This window comes from Pyrus communis, chromosome 7, assembly GCF_963583255.1.
Source record: "Pyrus communis chromosome 7, drPyrComm1.1, whole genome shotgun sequence".
Lineage (NCBI taxonomy): Eukaryota > Viridiplantae > Streptophyta > Magnoliopsida > Rosales > Rosaceae > Pyrus > Pyrus communis.
The window spans coordinates 6,383,478-6,399,203 of record NC_084809.1 but is presented as its reverse complement, the minus strand read 5'-3'; the positions used below and the strand labels follow the sequence as shown (position 1 = coordinate 6,399,203).

Below are 15,726 nucleotides of genomic sequence, written 5' to 3'. Positions count from 1 at the left end.
AATATTATGCAAGGAAATGGCCAAATTGGGATGATCAAGTGAAACTAATTGTATAGTTAAAGACGTTACGGCCGGGGAATTATGTTTCGTTGCATAATTTGTTATAATTTATCATATGTACATATTGTCAACAATATCAATTTTATTTCTGCACGTAAATTAATAAGCACAATGACGTACTCAGCGTGTAAGACTATTCAAATCACATTTGTTGATTACATTATTAACTTACCTATTTGATGTTGCCTATCAAGTAAGCCAACTTCTATAAAAGATATATGTATCTAGAGACTTTGGGCTTCGCAAGTGAGAGTTAAATTATTTCCTTGTAGTTTTTTTTTTTTTTTTCCGTTCATGCTCATAAACACAAAAGAAGACAAAAGTTTATACAAAGTTACAAATTTAACAAAAGAAATTTCAACGGCTGATTCTTCTTTGATATCTCATATGTGAATCATGTGATCATATCAATAATGGACTCAATAATTAAGATGTTCATAACAAAAAAGAAGAAGATAATTATATTTATTTGGAAAAAGAGAAAATTAAGGTTATTTTATGCGCCTTTTCCATAAGTGACGCCCAAATAAGAATGACGGCTCTCTTAGGTGGCGCCCACTTTTTTCAATAAATTTTTTTAGTGAAAGTATTTTTATTTATTTTCATATGATTTTAATCACCTAGATCCATGTCTTTTTTTTTTTTTTTTGGTTCTTAATTAATTTTAAAAATAATTTAATCTCATTTTCGCTCTCTATAAATACATTTACCATGGGAAAGATACTTTGACGAAACTAAACAGGTCACATGGTAACCATCCGTCAGTCAATTGGTTTAATTTTAGATAAGTAATAAATATTTATTGAACGTTAACATTACATAATAAGTATTATCAATCAATCAATTAATTGGTTTACTTTTAAAATAAGTGATAAACATATATTAAATCGGTTACGCCATTGAAACTACGCATTGAATGCAAGAGAAAATCGAGGTTACTTACCGCACGCAGCAGCTGATTTTAAAAACCCAGGCCTCGGCCAGGATTTGATGTAGTGCATTTGAATTCAATAAAATATCGAGCTTTTGTCTTAAAAAAAAAAAAAAAAAACTGAGGCTATAAAGAATATCCGATACGATCCCCAAAAGCCCCGACCTTCTCTCTCTATAAGAACGACGCTTCTCTCTCTCCCCGTCCGTTATTCTGCTCTTCGATAAGCTGACATGAAACTGGAGTTCAATAATCATCACCATCCAGAGGATCAAGAGACCGATAGCGATAGCGAGATGTGCAGAACTATCGAAGTCGTCGCTGGAAGCGGAGGCTTCCAGCTATCTCCGGCAAAGCGAACCCCCGAAGACGACGTCTGCGCCGACGACCTCTTCATTCCCCCGCTCAACTTCTCCTTGGTCGATAACGGCATTTTCAGGTCGGGTTTCCCGGAGTCCGCCAACTTCTCCTTTATCCAAACCCTAGGCCTCCGCTCCATCATGTAAGCAAATTCATTTCCTGCTGTATATATTACATATATATGCGTAAGTGTTTGATTAATTTCATTTCCCAAAAAAAGTGTGATTAATTTGAAGTGTTTGATATTTTATATCTAATGACTGTCGTTTATGAATTTAAACTCTGAAATTATTCGGATAAAGCGGAGTCCAACGTTTTAGACCGAATTTTTATGTTCAATTTAAGTGTTTTGATATTTTCTTTATTTCATAACGATTTCGTTGAAATTTGAACTCTGAACTTACTCCAATAAAGCAGAGTCACCCCTCGACCAAATTTTCATGTCTTGTTATAGTGTTTAATTTTTTCTATCTGAATTATGTATTCCTAATGTGATTATGTACACATGTATGTAGATGTTTGTGTCCAGAGCCGTATCCAGAGGCGAATATGGACTTTCTAAAATCCAATGGGATTAAGATCTTCCAATTTGGGATTGATGGCTACAAGGTGTGTCTATTTTTCTGCTCAATTCGATTGGATTGGAGGTCGTCCCCTCAAGCTTAAATTTAATTTTCTGCTTATAATTTTTTTATCTGTAATTTTCTGCTTATATTGATCATTATAAATTGACTGCCTTTAATCTAAACAATATCAATAATGTTTCGTAGGCTAGAATTCACACACACATTATATATTCATGAGTTACTGAATAAATCAATCAAGTAGTGCATATATCACAAATGTGGTCACTTGGCGACCAGGGATTCAAAATTTTATGTGTGGAAGTGTCTCTCACATATATAGGTAATTTGAACTCATAGCATGAGAGATTGAAGTAATTTTCATAAAAAGTGAAAGACCCTAAACCAATAGAAAGATCTAAAAATATTGCACAAATCCAAAAAGCCGAATATGAGGTAAAGGGTAAGCAAGAAATATTATTAAATATAAGTTAAAGCAAAAGAAAAATTAATAGAATAAGGAAGGGAAGTGAAGCATGCACCGCAATAAGAGAGATGAAGAGAAAAATGAGGCATGGCCTGGAATGGAAAAGAATTTGATTTAGAACACACTTGAAAGAAGAAAAAAAGTTAGGATGGCCCTGGGGACCATTGGCCCATTAGTGGCTCCGCCACTGTTATAACCAAGGAATGCATGGTAACCAACCTTAAATTTGATATTAAGGATGGAAAAATTATGGATGTGCTTTTAATGTTTTAATTTCAACTCTTAGTTTTAATTTCAACTTTTGGTTTCAATTCCAACAGTAGGTAATCATAAATCCTTGATCACTAGGTGACTAATAGAACGAGACTTGTATGTATATTCATCATGTTTTACTAATACACGATTATCCTCATCAAGATGCTTTGTTGGTTGAGTCATAATGGCTCATTTATTATGGACGTCTTTCTTCTTCTTGTTTTTGTGTGACAAGTTCATTAATTATAAAACTTTGTGTGGGGTATTGTTTTTTGGTTTTGGTTTTGGATGGGATGACAGTTATTTTGTCTTGGCTAGAGGGCCACGAGTTTCTGTCACATATACTGAAACAATGTTTCATGGCTCCTGCCTTGTGTTTATGGGATGCCGTCCCATGATATGTTCAGCAGTTTGTGTCTCTTTACCGAAGTTATTACACTAAATCATGGGGTGGCATCTTATTTTTAATCTTTGCGACATGATGAAACAGATTTATGATTAGTTTTCCATCGACACTTCCTTGTTTTACATCTTGAATTACTTTGATTGCTTGGATGTTGAATCAAGTTCCTCATTACCGTGAATTCATATCCAGCAAACTGACATCAATTGAATTGTGAATTCAGGAGCCTTTTGTAAATATCCCGGACGATACAATCCGTGACGCACTAAAAGTTGTCCTTGGTACTGCACGAACTTAACAATATTTCACTTAGTTTCTTACTTAACCAGACCTGCAGCACTGTGGCTTACACTAGTTTACTTGTATGCAAATGCAGATGTAAGGAATCACCCTGTCTTAATTCATTGCAAACGAGGCAAGGTATGTACAATATACACTGTTGGATTCTTATATTCATTCCCTGATTTTGAGTAATCCATGGTATCGCCGGTTCCAGATGGTTGCTAACTCTGAGTGTATTTTTTCAGCATCGAACGGGTTGTCTGGTGGGGTGCTTGAGAAAATTGCAGAGATGGTGCCTCACGTCTGTTTTTGACGAATACCAGCGGTTTGCAGCTGCAAAAGCTAGAGTTGCGGATCAGAGGTTTATGGAGATGTTTGATGTTTCTAGCATGAAACATCTGCCGATAACGTTTTCTTGTTCCAAGAAGTAGAATCAGCCAGTATTATTGAATGGCTTTTGCGTCTTCATTTAGTCGAAGAAGAGAATCAATCGTAGTTCTTCTCCTAGCTACTTTGGAATAAATAAAATAGGGAAAGGTGATGAGTTCCTCGTATGCATTTCGGCGGAAAAGGAATTATTTCTTCTTTTTTCCTTGATTCATAATTTAAGCATCCTTATATAAAATATTACTTTGTGTTCTTTGAGACTCAACCTTCTCCTCATCTTTTCCTCTGCTGTGTCTTCTGGTATATTTATTCAACAACTATGGTGGCAGATGTATCCGGATTTCTTCTCGAAAATCTGTAGTTAGGTCGATTTAGGTTTAGATAGATGACGAAAACATCTTGCCAATGCGTGTTCATGTTCTGTTATGCAGCTACTTACAACTGATTGATCCTTTGCTTTGAAGTTGTGATTAGTAAAAGCATTTGTAGAAATTACAGTACAGATGCTACTAATTTATCGATAGGATGTGCAAAGATGTAAGTAATTCAAGTAGAGTAGTAACATCGACGATCCACATAATGAAGTGACTCGGAGAATCAGAACATAGATTTTGAAACAAATGACAAAGGAGCTGAAGAAGAACAAGAGAGGGAAGATATAATGATTTATGTGGTTGTTGATAGGAAAGAAATAAGTTGCAAAGAAAATCCAGGGCAGATAAAATTAACAAAAGATCTATAACCACGCTGATCTCGCCTCATTAGGCAGATCTGCAGCCAAACATGAGGCAGATCTTCAGCCAAACAGGTGACATCCACCACAAAAAATTAGTCCACCAACATATCTTATGAAACAATATGTTTTGAAACCTACGAGTAAGCTTTTGAATGTTATATACCAAGGTCATCAAGGTGCTCAAATATTAGGGCTGGTTTGTTCCGGTTCTAAAGGGCGTTGGGCTAGTTAAGCAGTGGATAAGGGCCAAGAAGACTAGGCGGACGCCTAGGCAGGAACTAGACGGTTTTTATTTTTAATTAAATTTATTATATAACACATATATAAGTATTTAAAATTTAAAAAAAAAATATATATATATATACATAATTGTATTGAGAAACATAAATTGAAAGAGAAATAATATATAGCTTATAAAGTAACATAACATGAGGAAAACATGGGCAACAAGCATTATAATGGATGCAGTGAGCAGTAATGCTCACCTAAGGTCCTCATTTTGAGGACATGTGAGGTCTTCTTTCATTTGAACCCTTAGATTAGTGTGACGACAGGTCAATCAATAACCTTAAATTATCTTTATTACACCCTAACAAAACAATAATCCTGATTATAAGAGAGAAAAAAAATGTTAATGCGTGAAACCCTTCCATCTTCTTCCCCTACCCCTCTCTCTCTCTCTCTCTCTCTCTCTCTCTCTCTCTCTCTCTTTCTCCCCCTCCCTATGCTTCTGAACTTTTTGCATGAGCAGCAATGCAGCACACGTCCCCAAATTATAATTTGGGTTTGAGCAATCAGTCCGAGAGGGCTTTCTAAGAAGAATTCTCCATCTCTCACATGTTTTAGATTTCGCACTACCATTGCCGATAGCATGGCAAAGCTACAAAGGAGCAAGGAGGGGCGCCTCCTCTCACCGGAAATAGCCGGTTCTAGTTATGCGGCATGGCGCTGCGCTGTTGTACGTTATAATTATTTTTTAAAAGATACCAGGCCAAACAACGTCGTTTGGGCTTGGGATTTAAAAAAAGTAATAAACAAAACGGCACGGTTTATGGGAGGGTGCGTTTCCAATTAGAGATTCATATGTGGGATTGGAAGGACCACCTGGTGAAAATTTTAACACGGAAAGAATTTTATATTGTTTTTTGCAGAAATGATTTGTATAGGAGGAGATTCTTACTTGTACATCAACTATATACACGGTATAAATATAAGCCTTTGTGTTATGAATAAAACCATTCAGAATATATTTTCTTTATTAGGGGTTACATGTGTTAATTAAAAGAGAAATTCTAAGCCGAGTTTTTATGGTGAAGAAATTTAGTGGAAATTTAGTGGAAGCTAACAATGCATTACAAGATAGTTGTGGTGTCATGCCTAAAGATATATAATTAAGGGCTAATCACAATGATTTTTTACATGGGTACTATACCATGGTTGATCTTCATGACCTCGGATTTATGGTGACCTTAGATTTTTTACATAGGTACTATACCCTATTTTTCTGATATGAAACCTCGTCGCCAGCAATTGGAACTTATTTGTATTGATAAATTATGAACTACATTGATATAGTTTATTATGTAAAATGATTTGATTGTCTACAAATTTTTACGCTTTTAACTTTTAATGTTCCCCCACTCACCAATAATTCATGACTTTGCCACTAGCTGATGGGGTTCGAATGAATGGCGTTGTAGACATTTATCAAAATCCCTAAATTTGTTAGAACTAGGTTACCATTGAAAATTGTTGGAACTGCTATAACGGCATGTGCATGATTTCTTTTGAATCTTTGAATCTTGTTCTATTTTTGGTAGGTGTACTAATAATTTGAAAATCAATCAAAGTGAAAAAATTCTTCCTTTTTCCAAGTGTTTGTTCCTAACATCTAGGCAATTTCCCAAAATCTTGCTTTTGTTCCTCTGTCCTTTTTCATATGCAAGAATGTAAAAATAAAAAAATAAAATAAAAAAACTCAGACTAGGACCGGGGGCGGGTTGGTGCCGGGGGGGGGGGGGGTGGTTGTATTTTGTTAGGGTGTAACAAAAATAACTTAAGGTTATTGATTAATTCATCGTCAAATTAATTTAGGGGTTCAAATGAAAAAGGATCTCACAAGTCCTTATTTGAGGATCTTAAGTAAGTAACACTTATAAATGATAATGAATGTTCATCCATGTATCCGACAAGTTCTTACAATCTATTGAAAACATAAAAATGCAAAATGGAAGAATATTTTTGTTCTAAGTGAGAGATCGCGACCCATAACCGTTTTCTTAAATAAATAAAAGCAAAAATAGTCACAAACCACCCAACCCGCCTAGCTCGCTTATGCCAACTTAGACGTGACGTGCTAGGCCTAGGTGGGGCATAGGTGAGTCTACATGGTCTTTCTTATTTTTTAAACACCTAAAAATTAATTAGAGTGGTGAGAGCCGTCTAGCACCTAAGTGGTTTTAGGCGATGCTTTTTTGAACACTGGGTATGGTCCCATTAACAGCACCAAGAAGGACGTTTGAGTCTCCTTAAATGAATCCCTTTGAGTCTTCTTCTACAGTCTTAAGAACAATGATTATTTCCAGCCATTTATTTTGCAAAAACAAGTGAACAATCGAGTTAACTCCTGGAACGAGAAATTGCTTTAATGTTATCGAAAGTGCTTTTAGATTGTCAAAACTATTATTTAAGTGTGAATGAAATAAACAAAACCGCTTTAATGTTGAAGGAAACTGAAAAGAAGGTCAAGTTGCTGTTATTTTTTAAGGTTAAAGGTGCAAAAATCAAGTTTAATGACATAAAATTAGCAAAAACTTTTACTTTATATGAATGTTTTGTGGTGTCGATCTTTCTTAGATTATGAATGCTTTCAGGTTTCCAACCATGATTAATTTAAAACAATACTTTTTGAGGCTCTACTTCTTCTTCTACTTGATGCTTATTGGATTCTTGTTCCACTTGCACAAGTTGGAGCCTTGTTTGGATGTTCCAAATTACCATGTTCATAAAGGGACATTGTTGTGGACTACATCGTCATGATCTGGTTGAAAATATTTTATATTTTAAAATTCTCAAGAATGATACTTTGCTTGTTTCGAAAGTAGCTTCTCATTCGTTTGACTGTTGAAACATATTGTTTCTATGATGTTTTTCTACAAACTGTTTGCTAGACTAATATACAAGAATTGAATGTTAAGGGCAATCGTTTATGTGCATGTATAAAAAAATAAACACGAAACATGATAAACTTAAAAAAAATTCGTGTTTTAGAGCGTTCACGTCATTAACTCATTACGGAAAGGAGAATATCATGGAGCACCTTTTCTGTCCATGTCCCATAAAGTAGTTTGAGCTGCCATTCCCAGATTCGATTTAGCCGAAAGCACTTGATTTTAATTTGGCACATCCTGGAATCATCGACGCAAATGAAAAGGTCTTCATGGTGTTAATTAAACTAGATTAACCATAAACCAATTGTAAACCATGAATCCATGATACTTTTTCCCATCTTGAAAGCACCCTTTCTTGTTTACTCCTTTGGCTTATCTTTTTAATGATTAATCGTCCCTTATTTCTGCTTTTGCTGATCACCTGCTCAGTATGTTGGCATGGCATGCCTTGTGGCCTCAACTTCTGTCATCTCTATATGTACAGATTTTGAAGTCATATTATTTACTTAGAAGTGATGACTTAGTTACTTTCTACAAATAAGTGATGACTTTAGTTTGTAAGGACACTTTTAGTGTTGAACTGGTCATGAATATATCTCTGTAACCCCTTATTCAATCAATGAAATATAGTGTTTTTTTTTTCTTCTCAAAAAAATCTCATTAGGGTTAAAAAAAACCAATTTTAAGTTCTATCCTCACAGCTCCCACCATCTTCCATCATTTTCAATTTTTCATTTCTCCATATATTTTATGAAAACGACAAATGAAAAACAAAAGATTATAAAATTGGGCTCTAAAACGAGAAACCATTGTGCTAGACGTATTTACAATGATTGAATGCTAAACTATGCATATGATAATATCGTATTTTACGGTGTTTGTGTCATATAAAATTATACTAAATTCAACTCCGAATCGTTAATATTTTAGAAGGATATCATTAGGTGGAATGCAATTTCCCTCCATGTACCAAAATCTAGTAGAGCTGCAATTCCAGGCTTCAATTAAGTCAAAAGCACTTATTTTCCAATGGCACATCCTTATACCATTGTTACAAACGGAAAGGTCTTTACCCTAATCTAGTTCAACGATAAACCAAGTGTAAATCATGATACTTTTTCCCATCCTGAAAGCACCTGTACTGTTTTATATTTTTGCTTATGATTTTAATGATCTCTTGTTCTTGCCTTAAATTAAAAACATTTATAGCTTGAGTTCACCATGTCGGCATGGCTGCTGCCTTATTCCCTCAGCCTCTTTTATCCCTATTCCCACTGAATGTAGAGTCCTTTTTCTACGGTCAAAACTTCAATTGATAAATTTATAGACTCTGCTGACAATTTAGTTAAGCACAGCTGGCTTTGAATGCTACTGCTGCTAATGGATCTAGATATACAGTCTTAAGTCTTAACTGCTTGTGTTCCCTTAAGCAGTACTGTTCCATATAAAGTTTCTTCTTCGGTGTGGCTAACTGTAAATTTTAAATGCTGACGCCAAATTTGCATTTATATTTTTTTTTATTGTTGATGTTGGTGATATTGCAAACGCTTATACTTGTCAATATGTTGTTGATACGTTCTCTACAAATGCAGTTAACTGCGATGTAGAAGGACTTGTTTTATATACAACTACACATGTTTATTTATTTACTAACAAAACAGGTAAAGAAACAGAAAAATAACAAATCTTCCAAGTCATATTATATATAATAAAATAGTGATCACATTGGTTACTTTCTACAACGATTTCCGCATTAATAGTAAATAAAACCTTGAAATCTAGTTCAAGCAAAAAAAAATTTCACACGCCCATAATTACTTTAAGCAAACAACCCTTTTTCCAACAGCTTCTAGTAAAAGTACTTAATCACTCTCAAGCAGTACTTATAACTGGACCCAAACCAAAACTGGCCTTAATTTCCACTGCTTTCATGGCTTCAAATCTTGGTTCCTTGGGCTCGAACTTGACCCCAGCATAGAGCTTCATGTAGTCTTCGAACACGAATTTCGGGTACACTTGATTCTTCTCCTCTGCTTCTTTCTCCACTAGGGTTAGTGCTGGGTAGATCACCGCATCACTGCCTGGGTTGTAGAATGAAGCTATTGACATTCTGGTGCCATCTGTTTGGGCAATCACCCTGTGTTCCACACTCTTGTACTTTCCGTTGGTGATCACCTATAGGAGTTCAAAAAAAAATGTATGTTTGTATATGTAAGTATTCAAATTGGGGGTTAAGTAACATTAAGTTGGAATATGATTGGGTTATAATCAGTCTTTTTCTAGTGCGGTTAACTCTGAATAACCGTAAAATTGGAAAATTTTAAAAAGTGCAGTCAAGATCGAAGTTGTTGAGTTAATAGGGTTAAATTTTAATTACCTCAAGTTGGTCACCAAGATTGATAACAATGGAGTGGCGCATGGGAGGCACATCAACCCACTCTCCGTCCTTGAGGAGCTGGAGGCCACTGACCTTGTCATCCTGGAAGAGCAAGATGAGGCCGCCGGCATCGGTGTGGGCCCGGAGACCCTTGATCAGGTCTGGGTTAGGACATGGAGGGTAGTTGCTCACCTTGGTGCCAAAAGTTGGTCCCTTTGTTCCATAAAATGCCTTCTTAAGGTACCCTTGTTCCAGTCCAAGATTCTCACACAACAAGTCCAGCAGCTGCTCTGCTAATTTTTCCAATTTCAATGCAAACTCCTTCATCACATTCCTACATACATAAGTTTTCATCACAATTCCGCGTCAGATATCACATAATATGCCTAAAACTCGAAAACCAACTATTTTCAGGTAATAATTTTCACACTCTTGTTTTCTCCTTCCGCAATAACCTTTTTATTTCTGTCTCATTTGATTTATGCAATCTTGAGACTAGAAAAATACGAAGAGTGCATGGGAGAAAAGGAGAGCGCAAAAATCACTTCTTTATGTTACTGTGCGATTGCCATACCTGTACTCATCCTTGAGATCTGGTACTTCAGAGATGTTCGATTGAGGAAGATGGCGCAAGTGGAAAGTGCTTTCCCAATCCATATCTTTGACTTCTGTCTGAACACCCTCAAGGCCTTTGCTGGCCACCAGCTCCTTGAACCTTTGCTCCAAACACTGCTTGTAGTGCTCTTTTGTCAACCTCTCCACTGTGTCCAGAAACTCAGTTGGAATCCCATGACTCACCAGCTGCAATATTTGTCAAAACCCAAAAGGTAATTATAATGTGAAATATTTAAGAGAGAGAAAGATGAACTGAACATAGAAATTAGGAAGCTAATTAAGCATCTTAATTATAATCACCTCAAAGAAACCCCAGTTCTCACAGGCATCTTTGATCTTTTCCATTGTAGCTTTTCTTCCCTCACCATTGAGGCTCTCCAAGTTGATAACTGGGAAGTTCTCCATCTCTCTCTCTCTCTCTCTCTCTCTCTCTCTCTCTCTCTCTCTCTCTCTCTCTCTCTCTCTCTCTCTCTCAACTCTTTCTCTCTCTACAAGTGTTTGGCTAATTTGTTCTTGTGGAGTGGAGTTTGGTGCTTGTGCTATTTATAGAGATAGCAATGACCCGAAACGTAAAAAATAAAACTTGTAGTAGTTAAACATGCAAACTATTTGTAAAGTAGTGAAGGGTAACTTGAGGAATTATAATAAAGAAATTAATATTCTAAAAGGAAAAAAACAAATCCAAATAGCATAATCACGTGGCCCCACTATCTACTATGTTTGGATCGATACATGGGCTAAAATTAATTTGCATTGTTCTACTTAATATTCTCTTTGCACTACCTAAAATGAAAAAGAAAAAGAGAAAACCTTCTCTATACATCTTCTCGAGTCTTTGGCTGGTAATATGGACCACCACGACACCATCCATGGTTGCTGGCTTGCTCTGATCTTTCCAAATTTTTAGCGCTTTGACCAAATAATTGGGGTTTGGCTTACCCCACGGTTCAATTTGCATGCATGCTGAGGACCCCGCACTATCACTTTCTATCTGTTTGGAGTGCCTTCAAAATGATTTGGAAGGAAGGTGCCTAGCTCTTGCTTTTGCATTTTTTCAAAATTATTTCAAGTTTGATTTATACAGTGGTGGAAATATGTTGTGTCCTTACATGATGGCGTGGGTTCGAACCCCATCAGTGACTAATCTAACATTTAACTTATTAACGCTATCGTTTCACTAAAAAATTAAATTAAATAAAAAATAATAGTCATTTTGTTTTTTGTTTTCACTTTTTTTAAAATTGAAAACTGAAATTTTGTTTGGTAACTAATTTTAGTGTTATGTATTTATAAAAAAAATTAAAAAAAACTAAAAACTACTTTCTTGAGTTTTCAAAATCTGGTCTTAGTTTATAGTATTTGGTTTTCGATTTTCCTTTTTTATTTAAAAACTAAAAATAGTTATAAAATAAGATTTTAGTCAGTTTAAAAATGAAAACCAAAAAGAAAAAACTGAAAACGAAATGGTTATCAAACGACCCCTTACTTATTAATACATGGATTTATTTACGTGTGTATTTGTGGAGCAACTTTGAATGTATATCAGAACTCGGTCATGTAGCCTTATTACTTCACTTAAATAATAACATGCAAATTAGTTTTTTTATTTACTAATATAATTAGAAATATTACAAATTAATTATATGTCGTATACAATGGCGGAGTCAGAAATTATTCAGCGAATGGGCTAAGTTAAAATAATTAAAATTTCAAGCATGAACTCTTAAAATCCAAACAATAAACACGTAAACTCGCAGCTGTACAAATAACTAAAAATAAAGTGGGCAAGAACTTACTAATTGATAAGATTAATCAATAAACTTGCAGACTAAGAGTCAAAGATTAAATATCTATGTCTGAGTGCCTCTTTGTATTTGGCAAGAGGTGTAGGCTATTGTTTTTTAGACTTCAAATGTCTAGTCAGGTCTGTAATTCTATATTGAATTAACAAACAGCTTTCATAAGTTACGAGTGAGTGTATTGACTAGTGAAAGGTTAATTACAATCTACAAACAGCTACGTATTGCAGTAATGACAATGAAGTTTTCAATTTAATACTATAAATTTTTATTGTTGGTTAAAGTAGTTAGTTTTTAAGCATTTAAAATACTTTTATTATTTTATATTCTCTAAAAGAAAACTAATTAGGATTCAAACTTTACATTAGTTGCGTAGGTAAGAACCATAAAAAAATCAAATCATATAATAGCCGAACTAATTAGTATTTGTAAGGGAACTTTAACGAAAAGCTTCCGGTACTGTTTACTTTAATGAAAAATCATATTTTTACACTAAAAAGTCAATCATGGTACTATTCATTTTACCATTTATTTTGTCCTTATCATTAAAACTTAAAGTTTTCAAACATTTTTCATTAGTTTTCCGTATTTTTAATATTAAAAACCTCCCTAGCCATGTACATGGCTCCACTAGTGGTCGTATACTATTTTTTTGTCAAATTTAGAAAGAAAAAAATGCTTATAAAAAAATGTTGTTTTATCATATACTCTTAGTATAATATGTGAAATTATGCATTGCGTGTCTTGTGCTACTATTTAATTACCATTTTATCATTTGTCCTCAATTGGAGATATAATGGAGTTGTTAATAAAACAGAATGGACAATGAGATGTTTACAATTGATATATATGGTTCTAAATCAAAGCCAAAGACTTCTCTACCCAAATTAACGAACAAGACTTAACTAATTAACCAAATCTACTGACGGACGTCATGCATGCACGCGGGCGGCTTCCATGCTTAATCTAGCATCTAAATCTAATACATTTTTCCTAGATTGTGTAATTAAATAAGAATAACAGTATGCCAGTCTAATATCCTGCACTAACTATGAAATATGCAGTATAATATCTTTCGGATAAGTTGAGGAAATAACTTAGGTTCATCCGCAGCCGCTTGTTGATGAGAAAATATATTAATGTTGAATTGTCGATTACGCCTTTCAGTTTGTTCTTAACTAGTAAACCAAGACGTGATCGATGACTTGCTTTTTTGGACGAATCTTGCGGAGAAAACCACTAGATTTAGTTCACATTATTCGTCAATAGAATATTGACGTCGAAAGCTTTTGGCTCATCATTGAACTAAGAATATTGATGAGTTTGATGTAAAGATGAATCAAAGTACAAATTATACACCGATTCATTTTTGTTAGTAAAAGTGGGATAACTAGTGGTGAATTACAATTATCCATTCCTTTTGGGTGTGGAGGATAGTTGAGAATTGCATCCTATCCATGGCCACGATCAAGCAGATTCACAGCTTAAAAGTATCAAACCTAGGACATCTCATTTTTTTCTTTTAGGAAGCTGCTATTCAAACTTTTCCACTGAACCATGTATTGTGGTTAAACACCGATTCTTTGAACCAACACTTAAGTTTCCTTTGTAAAATTTAAGAGCTTTGCAAGATATAAAAAAAGGCAACATTAAATGCGATTCTATTGCACATGATCATGTTCTCATTTCACCCGTTTCCCATAGATGCTAATAAAGTGAACTTCTTGCTCCAATCTAAATTAGAACTATATAAAAGTACTTGATTTAAGCACTATAACAATTGATGATAATGTTAGTGAAAAACACTTAAAAAAATTCAAAGATAAAGAAAACATTTCACCTGTCAATGATAGTTAAGTACAATAACAATTTAATTTAGGAGTTTTTTTTTTCTTTCTTCGGATCGGGAATTAAAGTAGATTCAATAAAAAAAACTTATTTGTATATAAATGGAAAAAAAAAAAAAAAAACCTACTACATGATAAATTAAGACAACTGTATCTTTGTGCTTTCAATCATTACTTGGATAGAAACCAAACAAAGCAGATAAGTTTGGTCCATGTTTGTGGGGGAATACACAATGTGAATAGTGAATACGAACAACTTTACTATACAAACTAAGAAAAGCCAATAAAAATATTCTCTCTCTACCTTCCATCTCTTTGGGTTACACTCAACAGAAGACTATCTTTTAACATCAAGCTAGGGCAAAAAAGGTTGAGTCAGCTCCCATATCTCCAATAATACTGTTCACCTGGTCTGACCTCTGCCCAATCAAATTCTGCCAAATTTGCATGAAACCGTTAAATAATTAACCCTTCAATTCGTCATATGTCAAATTTAACTTTGAGACTCTCCGTCAAGCTGTAAATATACAAATGAGAAAATACTGAGGTGAGGATTTGAGACATCCTACTAACCATAATCTGGCCCTGAGGTAATTTTATATTCACGACGTCTTTTATGAAATGAAGTCTAGGGTTTCTTTCAGTTGTTAAAACTATGAGTTTCTAAAGCAAACTTTGACAACGATTTTGAATATAAATTCTTTTTCTTTTGGTTTTTTCGTCACTTGATTTGTCTCTTATAGGATTTGTTTGTAAATATTTTTAAAATGGCTGAAAGCGTTTTGAGCGAAAATGTTTTTTTTTATCAATTTTTAGTAGAAATGCAAGAGTGAAACCTAAAAAAAAAATTTGGAGTGTTTTCAACAAGAAACACATAACTGGTGTTTCTTAGAAAAAACGCTTCAAGTGTTTTTAGAAATCAAAAATATTTTCTCTAAAAATGTTTTTGATTATTTTAATAGTATTTCTAAACAAGATGTAACTTAGTAGTTAGGTATAGCTAGTGGAAGACAGATTGAGGGATCCTCTGGAAAGACCCTTTAATTAGGTTCCTTTCACAATCCAATTCACCCATGATACCATCCAAATATAATAATATTTCTTACTACTTTTATAAAGTATAAAGTAACCAAGATTATGGGAAGCACTCCTACTTGAATGGTCGGAAAATGCTGTGGCACTCGATGGGATAAAGTAATGTTTTGCGTCAAACACCACTCGGACACAAGAAAACAAACCCATTTGGAAAGCATTGCACATGCCATACACATTCATAATTGGTAGCGAGTGATACGATCAATTAAGTGATGAAAAATGTGGCTCCTACGCACCCACCGCATTGTTCGTGAGCTTTTTGTGCATCTCCTGCAGGTCCTGTCTATTCTGAAAATTAACACAAGAAGTTCTGGATAAGTACATGAATTTGCAAGCTCCTATAACTTGTGGAACAAGAT

General features: G+C 34.4%; 2 protein-coding genes across 5 annotated transcripts; one reads left to right on the top strand and one right to left on the bottom strand.

Annotated features, from left to right (window-relative positions):
* The first annotated feature begins 1,078 nt into the window (after positions 1-1,078).
* On the top strand, positions 1,079-4,158 carry LOC137740974 (inositol diphosphatase DSP1-like). 2 transcript variants are annotated; one of them, XM_068480781.1, is made up of 5 exons: positions 1,079-1,493; positions 1,867-1,960; positions 3,283-3,340; positions 3,436-3,479; positions 3,556-4,158. In XM_068480781.1, the coding sequence occupies exons 1-5, from the start codon at positions 1,225-1,227 to the stop codon at positions 3,652-3,654; spliced, it is 564 nt and encodes a 187-aa protein (XP_068336882.1). In that variant the 5' UTR covers positions 1,079-1,224; the 3' UTR covers positions 3,655-4,158. The 2 variants fall into 2 exon arrangements, with proteins under 2 accessions (XP_068336882.1, XP_068336881.1); XM_068480780.1 differs by having other exon boundaries at positions 3,587-4,156.
* Positions 4,159-9,312: 5,154 nt separating this feature from the next.
* LOC137738994 (1-aminocyclopropane-1-carboxylate oxidase) lies at positions 9,313-11,154 on the bottom strand. 3 transcript variants are annotated; one of them, XM_068478465.1, is made up of 5 exons: positions 11,101-11,154; positions 10,927-11,050; positions 10,586-10,812; positions 10,012-10,345; positions 9,313-9,809 (listed from the first exon to the last, which is right to left on the bottom strand). In XM_068478465.1, exons 2-5 carry the CDS (start codon positions 11,029-11,031, stop codon positions 9,507-9,509), a joined length of 969 nt encoding a protein of 322 aa, XP_068334566.1. In that variant the 5' UTR covers positions 11,032-11,050; positions 11,101-11,154; the 3' UTR covers positions 9,313-9,506. The 3 variants fall into 3 exon arrangements, with proteins under 3 accessions (XP_068334566.1, XP_068334569.1, XP_068334568.1); XM_068478468.1 differs by having other exon boundaries at positions 10,927-11,058; positions 11,101-11,128; XM_068478467.1 differs by having other exon boundaries at positions 10,927-11,054; positions 11,101-11,125.
* Positions 11,155-15,726: the final 4,572 nt, after the last annotated feature.

Excerpts from the sequence above, each read along its gene's own strand:
- LOC137740974 (XM_068480780.1), top strand. The coding sequence starts at position 1,225 with ATGAAACTGGAGTTCAATAATCATCACCATCCAGAGGATCAAGAGACC. Across the intron at positions 1,961-3,282 it reads TTGGGATTGATGGCTACAAG|GAGCCTTTTGTAAATATCCC; the intron begins GTGTGTCTATTT and ends TTGTGAATTCAG. Across the intron at positions 3,341-3,435 it reads CGCACTAAAAGTTGTCCTTG|ATGTAAGGAATCACCCTGTC; the intron begins GTACTGCACGAA and ends ATGCAAATGCAG.
- LOC137738994 (XM_068478465.1), bottom strand. The coding sequence starts at position 11,031 with ATGGAGAACTTCCCAGTTATCAACTTGGAGAGCCTCAATGGTGAGGGA. Across the intron at positions 10,346-10,585 it reads GATCTCAAGGATGAGTACAG|GAATGTGATGAAGGAGTTTG; the intron begins GTATGGCAATCG and ends TTATGTATGTAG. Across the intron at positions 9,810-10,011 it reads ATCTTGGTGACCAACTTGAG|GTGATCACCAACGGAAAGTA; the intron begins GTAATTAAAATT and ends GAACTCCTATAG.